General features: G+C 37.8%; 1 protein-coding gene across 1 annotated transcript in view; it reads right to left on the bottom strand.

The window, feature by feature from the left end:
- Positions 1 to 18,779, bottom strand: part of LOC126183530 (solute carrier family 12 member 9) — a 138,218-nt gene that overhangs the window by 65,338 nt on the left and 54,101 nt on the right. Inside the window, exons 6-7 of the mRNA XM_049925598.1 lie at positions 10,423 to 10,692; positions 6,599 to 6,806 (exon numbers count right to left, since the gene is read on the bottom strand). Of these exons, the coding sequence (XP_049781555.1) occupies positions 6,599 to 6,806; positions 10,423 to 10,692 (478 nt within the window). The remainder of the gene's footprint in view (positions 1 to 6,598; positions 6,807 to 10,422; positions 10,693 to 18,779) is intronic.

The raw sequence follows: 18,779 nt of genomic DNA, 5'->3' as shown, positions 1-18,779 counted from the left end.
TGAGGACAATATTATGGAAATGGAAGAGGATGTAGATGAAGATGAAATGGGAGATACGATACTGCATGAAGAGTTTGACAGAGCACTGAAAGACTTGAGTCGAAACAAGGCCCTGGGAGTAGACAACATTCCATTAGAACTACTGACGGCCTTGGGAGAGCCAGTCCTGACAAAACTCTACCATCTGGTGAGCAAGATGTATGAGACAGGCGAAATACCCTCAGACTTCAAGAAGAATATAATAATTCCAATCCCAAAGAAAGCAGGTGCTGACAGATGTAAAAATTACCGAACTATCAGTTTACTAAGTAACGGATGCAAAATACTAACGCGTACTCTCTACAGACGAATGGAAAAACTGGTAGAAACTGACCTCAGGGAAGATCAGTTTGGATTCCGTAGAAATATTGGAACACGTGAGGCAATACTGACCCTACGACTTATCTTAGAAGCTAGATTAAGGAAAGGCAAACCTACGTTTCTAGCATTTGTAGACTTAGAGAAAGCTTTTGACAATGTTGACAGGAATACTCTCTTTCAAATTCTGAAGGTGGAAGGGGTAAAATACAGGGAGCAAAGGGCTATTTACAATTTGTACAGAAACCAGATGACAGTTATAAGAGTCGAGGGACATGAAAGGGAAGCAGTGGTTGGGAAGGGAGTGAGACAAGGTTGTAGCCTATCCCCAATGTTATTCAATCTGTATATTGAGCAAGCAGTGAAGGAAACAAAAGAAAAATTCGGAGTAGGTATTAAAATCCGTGGAGAAGAAATAAAAACTTTGAGGTTCGCCGATGACATTGTAAACCTGTCAGAGACAGCAAAGGACTTGGAAGAGCAGTTGAATGGAATGGACAGTGTCATGAAAGGAGGGTATAAGACGAACATCAACAAAAGCAAAACGAGGATAATGGAATGTAGTCTAATTAAGTCGGGTGATGCTGAGGGAATTAGATTAGGAAATGAGACACTTAAAGTAGTAAAGGAGTTTTGCTATTTGGGGAGCAAAATAACTGATGATGGTCGAAGTAGAGAGGATATCAAATGGAGACTGGCAATGGCAAGGAAAGTGTTTCTGGTGTCAGGAAGTCATTTCTGATTGTATTTGTATGGAGCGTAGCCATGTATGGAAGTGAAACATGGACCATAACTAGTTTGGACAAGAAGAGAATAGAAGCTTTCGAAGTGTGGTGCTACAGAAGAATGCTGAAGATTAGATGGGTAGATCATGTAACTAATGAGGAGGTATTGAACAAAATTGGGGAGAAGAGGAGTTTGTGGCACAACTTGACTAGAAGAAGGGATCAGATGGTAGGACATGTTCTGAGGCATCAAGGGATCACCAATTTAGTATTAGAGGGCAGCGTGGAGGGTAAAAATTGTAGAGGGGGACCAAGAGATGAATACACTAAACAGATTCAGAAGGATGTAGGTTGCAGTAGGTACTGGGAGATGAAGAAGCTTGCACAGGATAGAGTAGCATGGAGAGCTGCATCAAACCAGTCTCAAGACTGAAGACCACAACAACAACAACAACAACTTTGTTGTAGCCTGTTCTTCCTCAGTATCACCATAAGTTCATAGTCTCAACCTGAGAAATCATTTGGACTTTCGACACTACATTCAACAATAATGAATGAAACACCATGGGTTTTCAGTTTCACTAATATGCACATTTATTTTCCTTAGCAAACTATCAATCAATGATCAGTCTGTATCAATAACTCTCATACCAGAACAGGACCATAGTATATGTAATAGTTTCCAGAAAAATAAAATTAATTTATTTCATCACAACAACTTTAGGGAGTAGAAAAACAAGACAGATGAGCATCTTGCATGCCTATAAGATGTGGAAAATTCTGAAGCAATCGATATTCTGTGCCTCTCTGAACACCATGTAACTACAAGGATAGAGAAGTTAAATAATAGGAATTACAGACCAGCATCATTCTCATTAACATGGAAGGAGGAGGAGTTACAACATTTGTAAAAGTTAGACACAAAGTCAAAAATACTGAAACAAATAGCTTCTGTCTTGATCAGAACCTAGAAGTGTGCACATGTGAGTTTTTACTATGAAATACTTCTCTGATAACTGTAATGGTCTACTGATCCCCTCTACGAAACTTTTAGCTATTTATGAGAAATCTATATGTATTATTAAGCTACCAGTTAGACCAGAAGAAACAGATAGTAGTTTATAGAGATTTCAATGTAGATTTCTTGAAAGATACAGACAAGAAAAATGAACTAAAATCATTATTTGGATGTATCAATATAATTTCAATAGCGAATTTTCCAACTCAGTTTTCTAGTTTCTAAATGTAGCAGCAAAAAGAGGATTAAATGGTTCAGTTGAAGAAGCAAGAGGATATATTAAAAACGCCATTCCACAAAACTTTAAGCAACTACAATTAGCACCAAGATCTATCACCAAAATTAATAGAATAATAAAAAATTCTAAAAAACAAAAGCTCATGTAGTGTTAATGGAATTTCAAATCAAGTCCTGTAAAGTTGTTCCAAGCAATGTTAATATGTTGTTAATAAGCAATGTCCTATGATATACGTAATGCATCACTTGAACATGGAATTTTTGCAGACAAGTTGAAATATGGAGTTGTTAAATCTCTTCAAAAGAAAGGTGACAAGAAAGACAAACAATTATCACCCCATTTTCTTACTGACATCTTTTTCTAAAATATTCAAAAAAGTAATGTACTCAAGAGTAGTCTCACACTTAAGTAGAAACAACTTGCTTAGCATAACACAGTTTCGAAACAAGAAGGGTTGCCTGACTGAGAATGCTGTTTATACACTCACTTGTCAAATAGTACAAGTCTCAAATCATAAAATACCAGAATACGGTTTTTTTTATCTTTCCAGGAAGTTTGACTGCGTACGTAACATTACTCTCTTAGAAAAACTCAACTTTTATGGAACTGACGGCTTTACACACAGCCAGTTTGTACAAAACTTAACTGACAGAATGCAAAAAGTTGTGCTGAATAATTCAAACAATGTTTGAAGGGTAGAAAATTTTAGTGACTGGGGAGAAATCGCAAAGGGAGTCCCACATGGTTCAATTTTGAGTCAACTTCTATTCCTTGCATATGTAAATGACCTTCCACTTCACATTAAACAAGCAGAATTGGTCCTTTTTGCAGACAATACTAATGTTACAATGAATTCCATTACAGAGAATGCAACAGAAGAGATTGTAAATAATTTTTTCCATAGAATTATTAAATGGATCTCATAAAATGGTCTCCCCCTAAATTTTGGAAAACATACTTATTCAGTTCCATACAACAAATAGAGTCGTATCAACAACTGATGTAGCTCATGAATAAGAGTCAGTAAGTATGGCAGAATGCTCCAAATTTTTGAGTGTACATATTGATGAAATCTTGAACTGTAAGAAGTATATTACTGAGCTTTTCAAAAACTAAGTTCAGCTGCTTTTGCTCTTTGTGTAATTGCTAATCTTGGAAACAAACGCATTAAGCTTCGGACATATTTTGGTATTTCCATTCAAGAATGTCTTGTGGAATAATTTTCTGTGGGTAACTCACCACTTACAAATAAAGTATTGACTGCACAAAAGTGAGCAGTAAGAATAATATGTGGTGTCCATGGAAATCAAGGCACCTTATTTTTAAGTGTAGTTACATGATGTAAACATATCCTGTAAACTGACTATCTGCACCATTTCAATTGTTTATATGACATATATATCATTTATCAATCAAATACAGTACTCTCATATCTTAAAATTAGAAACAAAAATCACACTGAGTGGTAGGTCATATAAGTAGTTCCTTAATTTTGTCATTATTAAGTCCATGTACATAGAACACTGCTCTATAATTCATGTAGCTCAATCTCAACACACTCCAACTGCCTGTCCACTAACCAAAGTTCAGCAATTAATGACAGAGAGCCTATTGGTTCATTCACAACATAGTTGATCAAAAAATTACGTACATATAGGTTACTTGTATGAATATGGCCCACAGGCTTTTATACACTTCACTACTTGGTACAAATCAAGTGGGTGTTAATTTTTATTTCAAAGTTGACTGTGTAGCCAGGTCATGACCTTCAACAATACAGTAACTACATAATGTTATTGTGCAAAATGACCATATGTTAACTGATTAACTGATTGTCAAGTGCAGAGTAAGGATTTAGGTGTGGGGAGGCCTGTTAGGGGACGTGTCATTTATTCTGGTGTACTGATATTCTGTGATCTCAGTGAGTATATATCAGTGAAAATTTAGTATTGTAAATCACCTATAAGTTCCAACAATAAAGGTTAGAAAAGCATAGAAGTTTATAGTACCATCACGTACTATCTGATTATCACGATTTACTCCTCTGCAGAGAATTCCCTACTTCCATGTAAAGTTGTCACGCTCAAAACTTTTCTAATTTGTGCAGATTCTTAATTAGGGGCATATATGAAAAATGAAGTGTGTTACCTGGTTCCGAAAAATTAGGGCAACCAAAGAATGCCAAATCCTGAAAACCAACAAGCATCATGGCTTAAATGTCAAAAGTAAATTTGGGTGTAGTCAAACTTTAATTCCAAATATTATTTAAGTTACTGTAGTTAGTTTTTTTTGGAAAAATGAAACAAGTCACCAGAAGGAATGAAATCAGGGCTTTCTAATGAATGGTGCCAATCCTTTCAAATCTGCTGATTATCTCACAGTGATTTTCATATAATGTGTTGTTGTATCAATTTCTCTTAATTAAAAAGGTCTGAAACAAAACTATATACATTATTAGTATCAGCGGTTAGAAAATTCTGATTGAGTAAAGAGACTACATACAACACTACATAAATACGAACTTTATCATTTCGTGTATACATGAAATATCTATATACCATATAAGTATCACCAACTGAATGATAAGGAACAGAATAATTAAAAGGAGTACTATGACAGGAAATGGGTAATCTTGCCTTTCTACATTTCAAACACTGCACTGATAGGAAAATGTAAACATCCACAGAGAAATTCCCTATCCTACAAATATCAAAGTTTCAAATCAAGAAAGTAAACTGAGCAAGGAAATCATTTACAATGACTGACAAAGCAGTTCAAAATGCTGTGAAGAAATGAAACCAGAAGGTCTGTGCTGTCCAAGTTTAGTTTCAGCAATTACTAACATGAAAGAAGCTGTTATCCTCAAAACACGTAAAAAGAAACACAAAACATTGATAGTAATACCTAGACATCATCCTGCAGCAAAACTGTCACTCAGACTACAGTAATCAAAAGAATGAAAACTATCATCTACCTGCAAAGATTGCAATATGACTGCTGCTTATGTTTTGTCAACAGAAGCACAGTGTGTCTGATGAATGCTCTCTTCAATTTGCAGTACACTTAAGACAGAGAGAAACCAACCCATACTCTTTGTTTCCCGCATGTCAGCCTCATTTTGTTCTAGGCAGCAGAAAGGGAAATCAGTACAGTGGGTAATTTTTAAAACGTGTTTTCAGTAGCATTTTCATTTGTATGCTTATACATACTGATAAGACCTAATAGTGTACTCACTTGTATAATTCAGAAACAAATCTGACGAAACAATAATGCATGTACATGTGACATGTGGTGAAAGGTTTGTTTAAAAAATGTTGAGTCAGTCACCTACTTAAAAATGATAACGTAATGTGAATAACCTGTGGCTCTTAACCTTTCTTTGTCTGACAAAGTTATTCAGCACAGGACAGGGGACCCAAGGTGTGACACTTTTCATCCCCCCAGCAAACTCCTATCAATCTCTCAGAGGTGGAAATTTTAACCTACTTTTGGATTTTAGTTTTACACATTATTCAAGTCTTTCTCATTCCCATTCTTAATCTGTTATTTATTTCTTACGCAACACTAAAAATGCTTCACCCACATCCTTCACCCTCTCGTGAGTAACAAAAATTTTCCACTTTTACTACTTGGTCCATAGAGTGAGGATTCCAATTATCAAAGATTTATTTCTGAAAATTATGTACAACCTCTCGTAGCTCACAGTACTTTGAACATCTTTCTTCAACACTGTAATTATCCTGATACGACAACTAATAATCACTGTAATATATTACATTTCACATTCACTGCTAAGGAAGTATTACTGTCCCTAAAGTGTAATACGCATTATATGAACACACACACATACGTGCTGGAAAACTCAAAACTCTGAAATTTCAAAGACAGAAAGAAAGAGCACCTCAACATGAATTTCTATCAGAAGACTTGCAAATTAAAATTGAACTGCTCTCCTTCTACTGTACAAAATGTAGCAAATTTATGACACCATAAAATATGGAATTTAACATGTCTTTCATTTCAGTCTTCTTTCCAAGGCTTTAAACTGGGTATTCTCTACTGTAGACAATTCATACATGCAAGCTTTACCTCATTTTAAGTTTAAGTGCAGTTGGAAAGTATGCTTACTGCTGAGAATGAACTAAATTGCACTATCATTACTTCTTTATGTGCTGTGCTGTAATACTGGAATAAAAGACAAATTGTAGCTATCAACTATCTTAAGGGAATTGAGGGAAAAAAAAATAAGTACAAATTTACCTGAAGTTTGGTGCTGCAGCAATTTCTAAACCAAGACAAGCCAGATTTGTTGCACAGTATGAAAGAAGAAACAGGACGGAATTAATCTGTGCAATTGTGTTGAGTGAGCCAATTAACAACACTAATTGAACTAAGAACCATGACATCAGGACAGCAACAACAGGATTTCCATTCCAAGAACCTCGAACTATGAAATAGAGCAGACGACCTACAAACATTCAAAAACGCAATGAAATACAATAATTAGTTCCTGTATAATCTATGCAGGTATATGGCGACACAAAAAAGTACAATAAATGTTCTACAGTCACAATCATTTATTTTATTGGTTCTCAGCAAAATGATCTTTAAATATTCATTAGCTAACGTGAATTCCTAGAATATATATATATATATATATATATATATATATATATATATATATATATATATATACACACACACACACACTCCTGGAAATTGAAATAAGAACACCGTGAATTCATTGTCCCAGGAAGGGGAAACTTTATTGACACATTCCTGAGGTCAGATACATCACATGATCACAATGACAGAACCACAGGCACATAGACACAGGCAACAGAGCATGCACGATGTCGGCACTAGTACAGTGTATATCCACCTTTCGCAGCAATGCAGGCTGCTATTCTCCCATGGAGACGATCGTAGAGATGCTGGATGTAGTCCTGTGGAACGGCTTGCCATGCCATTTCCACCTGGCGCCTCAGTTGGACCAGCGTTCGTGCTGGACGTGCAGACCGCGTGAGACGACGCTTCATCCAGTCCCAAACATGCTCAATGGAGGACAGATCCGGAGATCTTGCTGGCCAGGGTAGTTGACTTACACCTTCTAGAGCACGTTGGGTGGCACGGGATACATGCGGACGTACATTGTCCTGTTGGAACAGCAAGTTCCCTTGCCGGTCTAGGAATGGTAGAACGATGGGTTCGATGATGGTTTGGATGTACCGTGCACTATTCAGTGTCCCCTCGACGATCACCAGTGGTGTACGGCCAGTGTAGGAGATCGCTCCCCACACCATGATGCCGGGTGTTGGCCCTGTGTGCCTCGGTCGTATGCAGTCCTGATTGTGGCGCTCACCTGCACGGCGCCAAACATGCATACGACCATCATTGGCACCAAGGCACAAGCGACTCTCATCGCTGAAGACGACACGTCTCCATTCGTCCCTCCATTCACGCCTGTCGCGACACCACTGGAGGCGGGCTGCACGATGTTGGGGCGTGAGCGGAAGACGGCCTAACGGTGTGCGGGACCGTAGCCCAGCTTCATGGAGACGGTTGCGAATGGTCCTCGCCGATACCCCAGGAGCAACAGTGTCCCTAATTTGCTGGGAAGTGGCGGTGCGGTCCCCTACGGCACTGCGTAGGATCCTACGGTCTTGGCGTGCATCCGTGCGTCGCTGCGGTCCGGTCCCAGGTCGACGGGCACGTGCACCTTCTGCTGACCACTGGCGACAACATCGATGTACTGTGGAGACCTCACGCCCCATGTGTTGAGCAATTCGGCGGTACGTCCACCCGGCCTCCCGCATGCCCACTATACGCCCTCGCTCAAAGTCCGTCAACTGCACATACGGTTCACGTCCACGCTGTCGCGGCATGCTACCAGTGTTAAAGACTGCGATGGAGCTCCGTATGCCACGGCAAACTGGCTGACACTGACGGTGGCGGTGCACAAATGCTGCGCAGCTAGCGCCATTCGACGGCCAACACCGCGGTTCCTGGTGTGTTCGCTGTGCCGTGCGTGTGATCATTGCTTGTACAGCCCTCTCGCAGTGTCCGGAGCAAGTATGGTGGTTCTGACACACTGGTGTCAATGTGTTCTTTTTTCCATTTCCAGGAGTGTATATATAAAAAAAAAATAAAGATGATGAGACTTACCAAACAAAAGCGCTGGCAGGTCAATAGACACACAAACATACACACAAAATTCTAGCTTTCGCAACCAACGCTTGCCTCGTCAGGAAAGAGGGAAGGAGAGGGAAAGACGAAAGGATTTGGGTTTTAAGGGAGAGGGTAAGGAGTCATTCCAATCCCGGGAGCAGAAAGACTTACCTTAGGGGGAAAAAAGGACGGGTATACACTCGCACACACACACATATCCATCCACACATATACAGGCACAAGCAGTGTCCGTGCGCTCGAGTGTATACCCGTCCTTTTTTCCCCCTAAGGTAAGTCTTTCCGCTCCCGGGATTGGAATGACTTCTTACCCTCTCCCTTAAAACCCAAATCCTTTCGTCTTTCCCTCTCCTTCCCTCTTTCCTGACGAGGCAACCGTTGGTTGCGAAAGCTAGAATTTTGTGTGTATATTTGTGTTTGTTTGTGTGTGTATCGACATGCCAGCGCTTTCGTTTGGTAAGTCAAATCATCTTTGTTTTTAGATATATTATATATATATATATATATATATATAAGCTATTTTCTTCCACTGTTGCCGTTTTGAAACAGTTTATCCTGGCTGTTGACAGAGGCGACAACGTAACCCACATATGATAAAATGTTTTGATATTAGGTATCATGATTTAGTTTTCTCACATTTGATCAAATCAATTATTACAATCAATGTTTTGCATAATGCTGAAACTAATAAGGGGTAGTTCCAAAATGTTGACACAACATATGGATAACAGAGAGCTTTACACCGCTGTCTTTTATAATTTGGGATTCATGTTTCAAGAAAAAATAGCTATGGTGCACCAATACCACGGCACAAAGAATAGGTAGCTGCCATATTCCCTCCTCTACCAAATTTCACAACAGGAATCATACACTCTGGTAATCAATCACCACATGGTATTTGCCATACTAAAACATGCCCATCAGATTGACAATTTGAAGTTTTGATAACACAGTCACTATGAATCAACTGAAAATATACATACATTTACTGTAATAAACAATTTTATATATATTGATAACTTTGGGGGATTCTTTAAAACAACTCATATTCAAAAATTAGTTATTTTATTGCCTTAAGCAGAATTTTGCCATTATGATCAATGTGACAAGTTACAATTGGAGACCATGACATTCTGAAGTTAAGTTGGCCCAGGACTACATGTTTGGATAGCTTCATTGGCAGAACATGACCCATAAAAGGTAGGGATCCTAGTTTTAATCCCTGGAACAGTACAGTTTTAACTTTTCACATAAATTGGCTTTTGTTGTAGTATGGTTGTGAAGTAAGTTGAAAGGAGGAAGATTTGGGTTAAGGTCATACTGATAACTACATTATTAGAGATTGAGCTAAAGTTCAGAACAGACCAGAAAGAAGGAGGACATTGGCCATGGGCTTTTCAAAGGAACCATCTCGTCCTTTTGCTGTAAGCAATTTAGCAAAACTACATACAACATACATCAGGAACACAGGAAAGAGAGTTGAAACACTCTCCTGCCAAATACGAATCCAGTTTACTAACCGCTGAACACTTCTTACAAATTCAAGTGTGCCATATTTGTATAATTTCAACTGAAAATTTAATACACCTGGCTTTCATTTATTATTGTAAATTCATTGATTATTTTCTCACACTTAGATCTCTCATATCTTATCCAGAGTTTTGAGTAGCTAGTGTATTTCTTAAATAACTCTCTCATAAGTCTTCTCTCACTTTTTTCATTTGGTCCTTAAAGAGAAAGACAGATTCTTTTCAGTTCTTGCCCACTGCAGCAAACATAACTATGATAGTTGCAGTATTGATACATCTTTTCTATGAGCCATTAATTATATTTATCACATTCAAATAGACACTCCATTATGTATTAAATATGTGACCTAAATAATTAATGTCACTTACCAAATACGTTGTCCTTTGCCAATGCCTCCAACACTCTACTTGTTCCAATAAGGTTGCTTAAGCTTGCAGAAAATGTAGCTGTTATGATACCAATGGCAACAAATGGTGGCCACCAATTTATTGGCATCATGAATAAATAATTATTTTGCAATAATTTTCCACTGCAGGTAGCAGCTGTGAGTAATGAAACCACAATATAGCATATAAAAGTAAAACCAACAGCAGACAAGGTTCCTTGAGGAATGTTCCGAGCTGGGTTTTTCAACTCCCCTGGAAAAAACAAAAAAAAAACAAAAAAAAATAGAAATGATAATGTCTTTTCATTCAAAATAAACTTCAGTCCATTCAGTGTAGCATAGTCAATATTCAATTTTTATCAAATTAAACGATTTTCACGAAAGAGAAGAAAGTATTTTCTTTGATGAAATAATGAAACTGCCATTATTCATCAGATTATTGTATTGATTTTGTTCTGCATAACACTATTTGCCATACAAAAACTGAAGATGAAAATCAAGTAAAACTCTCACTCATCCAGATCAGTCATATCAATGCTAAGCTTATTAGCACCCTTTAATAAGTACTTTGATATGAACACAGTTCAAATAAGTAAAACTTGAACAACACCGTACAAACTCAGTTAAAATCTCACTCATTCTCTCCCACTTGTAGGCAGGTAAGGGTGCCATGCATTGTGCAAACTTGTTTATGTGACATGTACACCTCTTCTGAAAGCTTAAAAAGCACTCAGGGAGTCCAATTAGATGAGAAATTTCAAAGCAAATATATATCTCATCTACTCCAGTGTCTTTCTAGTCCCACGTACTTACACATTAAACACAACAGATCACTTATAAAAACCAAGACAATTCCCTGCTCAAATCCGTATGTGAATGCAGCCAAAGTTCACAAGATAATGATTTAAATACATTTCACTGAGTAAAGTATCATTTGAATTTTCATATGCCTAAATTAGTTAAAATGTGTTTGGAAGAAACCATATGCAAAGTTAAGACACCTGCAGGAGAGACTCAAAATTTTAAGGTGTACACTGGACTGAGACAAGGGGATGCCATCTCACCTATTCTATTTAATATTATCTTAGAGAAGATTGATAGAGAATTCACCAAAACTAATCCACAAGGGATCCAACTGCAGGGACAGAACATTACTAGACTTGCTTATGCAGATGATGTAGCCTTAATAAGCACTTCAAAAGCTGAATTAATCAGGATGATGCAAAATTATTACAAAATAGCTGAGAAAGCTGGACTTCATGTGAATGAAGAAAAGACAGAATATCTAGTCATAAGTAAAAAACTCCAAAAGAATACACCACTGACCGTAAATGGTCTCACTTTCAAGGCAGTTGACCACTTCAAGTACTTAGGGAGTCTTTTTAGCAGAGACAATAGAGCAGAAATAGAAATAGACGCCCGTCTAGCAGCAGCTAATAGAACTTTTTACAGCTGTATCAAAATTTTAAGGATGAGATCACTTAGTACTGAATTCAAAATCCGTTTTTATCAGTCAACTATTGTACCAGTAGCATTATATGGATGTGAAGCTATTACATTCAGGAAAAAAGATGAAGAAAAACTGTTGATATTTGAAAGAAAAATACTAAGAAAAATATTTGGACCAATCTTCGATGAAAATGTCATGGAGTGGAGGATAAGGAAAAATGAAGAACTACGGGAGCTGTACAAACATAGTACCATTGTGGAAATGTTAAAGAAGAGAAGACTGAACTGGGCTGGTCATGTAGCAAGGATGCCGGAGAACAGACTACCCAAAATTGCATCCACTAAGAAATTAGAAGGAAAGAGAAGAAGAGGAAGACCTCGAATTAGGTGGATGGAGAATATCCGGGAAGATGCAGCTAGGATGGGCATCAACTCTGATTGGACAACAATTTCCCTGGATAGAAATAATTGGAAGAGGCTCGTAGAGCAGGTGTATGGTTGATAAGGCCTTAGCCACGTGTAAAGTAAAGTAAAAGTAAGTAAAGTAAGTAAAACAACTCTGGATTATCTCACTGACAAGAGTGGTAGTCAGCATCAAGTTTCTACAGTTGAGATTGATCACACACCAAATGCCACTAAGTTGTGTTATGCATGGAATTTAAATGGTCTCAATGTGAAAATCAACTGTATGGTAAGGCAAAATGCCACAACTTTACAGGACGTATGGAGACATTGGTGGACACATCCTGAAACATCAAAGAAGTGTAGGAGATGAAAAATTGTGAAGGAAGAGCATGAAGTCAATATATAAGACAACTCAAATGGGTGTCGGGTGCAACTTACACAAGACAGACTAACTTGGACAGGTGCATCAACCTAACTTTAACTGTTTATAAGACTTTGAACCATGTCACATGCCTGCCCAAGTTGTCAAGTGACACACACTGCTGTACCTAGTGATGGCCTTCCTCTTAATGAGACTAGAGGACCTTAGAATGTAAGGTCACTGGGGATCTCTCACACTGTAGCAGTGATGAAGTGGGTGTTGTTGCTAGTGTTGAAGCTCTCTATCTACTGTGAGTGTCTCAACTCAGTCCCTAAAGCAACCAATATTGTGTCCCATATCATTTTGCTGAATTTAAGTCCCCTGAAGGAGGAATAGGTGGTAGAGTTCTATTAGAAGGTCACTGACAGAATTTTAGCCTCAAACCTCTTGTGCATAATATAATCATGTATGGGACATAAACTGTAGCAGTGACTGCTTAAAAGCCTGTAATCAGATGGACAGCGGAGATGTCGTACAGCTATCCCTCCTTGGAACTTTCCCCATTAAGATTGCCCTTATGATCTTAGCACATGAGTGTTAGTGACTTGAAGCATTTCTTTAAAACACAAACATGGTGATTTTCCATACGCCAAGAGATTACCCTAAACTCATTAGTGTTCCTCTACAGTAAGTGGGCCATTACAATAGTCAGAATACTTCTAGTCTTTCCTCTTATTCTTCTGTCAAGTTGTGTAATGGATGAGCAACTCAGTGGTTACTTCAGATAGGCTTCATAGTGCATATCTTTCTTTACGAAGTACTTGATCACTGCTCAAATATTAATGTTTTCCATCTTCACAAATCACTACATGGAAACAACACAGACAGACATTCACATCACAGATCTCTACCCAGAGCAATGGTGCTGCAATGATGGGGGTAAGGGAAGGGAAGGGAGCAAGCAACAGTAAGGTGTTGCAGTGACACAGATCCTGTAGATTTTATAGATCTGCCTCTTCACAGGGAGTCTGATATCTGATGGGCCATACTGGTTTACTAGCCCCTGAGCTGAGACTGGGAATGGAGCAGGTCTTAACAAAATATCTGTGACTATCTTAATCTGATTGTAGCAGACAGCATAAAGTGTTTTATGGCAATATGGGTTCATAAACCATGCAACTGTAATTGAATCAGGATAGTAGAAAGAAACCATAAAACTGCAGCAACCAAGTTCTGACTGTTCCCTGTTTAGTGCCACATACAAATACTAGGAACTCTAGGAGATTTTGCTTTCACAGGCCCTTGTGTGACAACTGTTTCACCATACCACCAAAAATTATGACCAGAAATTAAGTCTTATATTTAAAATGTTGTTGTTGTTTGTGTGAGGCATTCAACACATGGTATCAGCGCCCTTACAAGTCCTACATGAGATATATGTGGTTAAAATATATAAAATGTAAATATGCAAAAAGCCACCTAACACCACATTCTCTCTCTCTCTCTCTCTCTCTCTCTCTCTCTCTCTCTCTCTCTCTCTCTCTCTCACACACACACACACACACACACACACACACACACACACACACACAAAATAAATGGTGGTTAGCTATCTCTTACATAATAATTAGATAAGTCAAGTATCATCTGCACACAATGAAAACTTCTAACCAACAGCTTAGGTATGCCAAACAAAACACAAAAAATCTTAAAACACATGCCACATTCATTCCATTGTCACTTAAAATTGAGAAGAGGCTGGCTAATAAATCACATTCTGCCCTCTTGTCATGATATAAACTACACCCATATATGTGGTAAGTATACCACAAACATCACAAACCAACAGGTCTTCACTTCTGAGAAAAGAAGCCATGTGTTAGGGTGCTGTGCCATATTCAAAAACTTTTAAGTAGACTTCACCACTTCTAAGTAGCCGGAAGGAGATGTACCACAGCCTTACAATCCCTTGTATTGATCTCAGCTTCTTATCCATCATGACCAGCCACTCTTCTTCCCAAAGACCCATTACATACCTCTGCCATGACGTTACAATATGCAAAGGGTTATGACATTGGATTACATTTGTTACAATACATGCTTCCTTGACTGCACTCTGAGCTAACTCATTCCCATGAATTCCCACATATCCTAGTACCCAGCAGAATAATACCTCCTTATCCTGTCTTTGAAGCTGGAGAAGGGCATCCTGAATAATCTGGACAGTTTCAGCTGCTGGACACACATGTAAGATGGTCTGCAGAACTCTAACTGAAGCAGATTATGGATTTCAATCACCTCTCATAACACACACAACTTTCCGAATGGCATAGAATACTGCATGAAATACATTACACTCACTGAGAAGACAAATCCTGATGACACAGTAGGATAGAACAACCAGAAGTGTCCTCTGTTTGGAGCCATCACTATACTACGTGAGAACTATGGTGCTCATTTACAAGGTGAATAATTTGTTCTTAAAAACATAGACTTGAATGAACTGTTTGTTATGCTCTGTCAAGTTTAAAATAATCCTGGGCTTCATTAACAACCACTGTAGTGCACTGCACCAACCTTACATCAGAGTGTTTATCCAAGTCACATCTAGAGCAATTAAGAGCTATTTTGCTCATATACTCAATGGTTTTGTCCCTCAAGGGTGATTTCTGTGAAGCTGTTCTAAGCAGGACCATATTTAAGATCTACATACCCTTGGGCTGAAACTGTGGTGCAGGCTATAGCAGGTGAAATTTTGTGATAACTAACAATAAAAATAACATTTTAAAGGAATTTTTGAATTAAAGGCATATAATGCATCATTTATTATTTAACTATATACAATTTTGTTATGTAATTTATGATTTAAGGAATTGATAAAATTAAAAAACTGAAAAGAATTGAAAGCATTAAGATATTCAACACAATTTATTAACATTGCTATGTTCACAACATCCTCTACCCCTGGCTTCTTGAAACGTCTGGAAATTTGGAACTGGATCCATGGATGAAGTAATGTTGTAAAAGTGCTGTGATATGGTTATTTATTTATTTATTTATTTATTTATTTATTTATTTATTTACTTACTTACTTACTTACACATCAAGTTCCACAGGACCAAATTGAGGAGGAATGGAATGTGTCAGTATGTGAAATTACAACATAAAAATACTAGCAGGTAAAGCTTAAAGGTTTATGAACCCAAAAAAAGTCAAGCCATAAGTTTAAGTAAATGCAGTCAACAATATAACGTAATAATCAGCATAATTTTTCAACTAACTCCAAGACAGAATAGAAGGAGTGACCAATGAGGAAAATCTTCAGTTTCAATTTGAAAGTGTACGGATTCCTGCTAATATTTTTGAATTCTTGTGGTAGGTTATTGAAAATGGATGCAGCAGTATACTGCACACCTTCCTGAACAAGAGTTAAGGAAGTCCGATCCAAATGCAGGCTGGATTTCTGCTAGGTATTAACTGAGTGAAAGCTGAAACTTCCTGGCAGATTAAAACTGTGTGCCCGACCGAGACTCGAACTCGGGTCCGAGTTCGAGTCTCGGTCGGGCACACAGTTTTAATCTGCCAGGAAGTTTCATATCAGCGCACACTCCGCTGCAGGAAAATCTCATTCTGAGTGAAAGCTGTTCATTCTTGAGAATAAGCTAATATTGTTAACAAGAAATGATATATATACAAAGATGATGTGACTTACCAAATGAAAGTGCTGGCAGGTCGACAGACACACAAAATTCAAGCTTTCGCAACAAACTGTTGCCTCATCAGGAAAGAGTAAGTGTGGTAAGTCACACATATTTGTTTTTAGGTATATTTTTCCTTCGTGGAATGTTTCCTTCTATTATATATATATATATATATATATATATATATATATATAATTTTTTTTTGAGAGGCCAATGTCAAAATACCCAGACTAGTGAATGGATGTTGACAAGAGGTTCGCGAACTTAAATCACTTACTATCCAAACCGCCCATTTCTGAGGCAAAAATACTGTTTTAGAATGGGAAGAGTTACTCCAAAATATAATACCATATGACATAATAGAATGAAAATAAACAAAGTAGACTAATTTAATTGTTGAATGATCACTTACTTCAGATACTGTTTGAATAGTAAAAATGGCAGTATTAAGTCTTTGAACAAGATCCTGAACGTCAGCTTTCCACGACAGCTTAATATCTATCTGAACACATAGAAATTTTAACTGTTAAGTTTCACTAACAATATGCCCATTCTGTGAAATTAAAACATCGAGTTTTGTTGACTGCTGTGTTGGAAACCGTAAAAACTGAGTCTTACTGTGATTTAGCATTAGTTTATTTTTTACAAGCCATGAACTTATGTCAAGAACTGCACTATTTGAAACAGAGTCAATGTTGCACACAACATCCTTTATTGCCAAGCAAGTGTCATGAGCGAACAGAAATATTACGGTCCGAGGAAGGTAACAGCAAACCACTTCCATAAGGACCTTTCCTAGTACAGTAGTTCGGGTCTCCCACATCATTCCCCTATGCTCTGTCAAGAAGCATGGGACTTCATTTACATTTACATTTCCAGTACCTCACAGAGAAAAGAGAATATAACACTTCCAGTGGTTAAACGGTTTATAAAGCTGAACTGTACATTTGACAGCAAATTATGTGATATAAAATGATCAATTATCCTTACGTACACAGCCTTTTCGATAACTTTAGCAAACACTGATGGCATAGAAATAGGTCTAAAATTGTCTACATTATCCCTTTCTCCCTTTTTATAAAGCAGCTTTACTACTGAGTACTTTAATCACTAAGGAAACTGACCATTCCTAAAGGAAAAATTACAAATATGGCTAAATACAGGACTAACATGTGCAGCACAGTACTTTAATATTCTGCTAGGCACTACCCATCATATACATGAGAGTCTTTAGTCTTCAGTGATTTAATTATTGACTCAATCTCTCCCTTGTCTGTCTCAATCTCTCCCTTGTCTGTATCACGGAGAAGTATTTCAGACATCAACCTTGGAAAGGCATTTGGCAAACGCGTTATATGATTCCCCGTAGAAACTTAATTTTTATTTAATTCACCAGCAATGCTCAGAAAATAATTGTTAAATACTGTACATATATTTGATTTATCAGGAACAGAAATATTTTTACTATGAACTGACTTTATGTCATCGACCTTGTGCTGCAGACCAGACACTTCCTTCACAACTGACCATATGGTTTTAATTTTATCCTGTGAATTAGCTATTCTATTTGCGTACCACATGCTCTCGCCTTCCTAATAACATTTTCAAGCACCTTACAATACCGTTTGTAATGGGCTACTGTAGCTTGATTGTGACTACTTCTAACATTTTGATATAATTACCATTTTGTTCTGTATGATATCCTTATTCCACTAGTCAGCCAGCCAGGCTGCCTTTTACTGCTAATACCCCATTTAGAATGTTCCAATCCAAAACAACTCTCAAAGAGCATGAGAGATGTGTTAAGGAAAGCATTATATTTGTCGTCTATGTTCTGGGCTATAACCACTTGTGTGACTTTCAAGGACTCCATTGCTCTATATGGCAGGTAATGAAAATGAAATTCTTTTCCCAGAGTTCTCCCTTACTGAGTCCTTTCTACAATGGCCTGAAGATTTTGATATACACACATCAGTAAGACAGTGGATCACATTTATAATGTGGACACTGTGTCAGTGCTCAATAATAGTTAACTGGCCGAACAGTCTACAGTTTGCCTTGCCGAACAATCACTTCAGTGGTTTTCTTTCCGGCTCTGTTGTCTATACAAGGTGGACAGAAACTGAAAAGTGGTCCCCGTAGTGGAGGTCATCATCTACTACTCACTGCGCAGAATCTGGAACAGTGGGATAACAAACTTATGAGATCAATGGGGGAGAACAATCTATTGCTGTGCAAATGTGTGTCATTTTTTCACATGTTCAGGAGGCACTTTTCTGATCTTAAGTTATTTTCACCCACTCAGTGCCTCAGGGAGATGGATCAAAGTGCATTAAAATCTTGTAACAGGAGGAATGGTGGGGAATTGGTTGGCGAGTTCAACAAATACCTTAGTATCTAGAGATTTCTGTGGCAGGAGATAAA

The sequence above is a fragment of the Schistocerca cancellata genome, chromosome 4 (assembly GCF_023864275.1).
Source record: "Schistocerca cancellata isolate TAMUIC-IGC-003103 chromosome 4, iqSchCanc2.1, whole genome shotgun sequence".
In the NCBI taxonomy this organism is placed as follows: Eukaryota; Metazoa; Arthropoda; class Insecta; order Orthoptera; family Acrididae; genus Schistocerca; species Schistocerca cancellata.
Note: the sequence above shows the minus strand (reverse complement) of the source record. Positions and strands in the feature narration are given on the sequence as shown.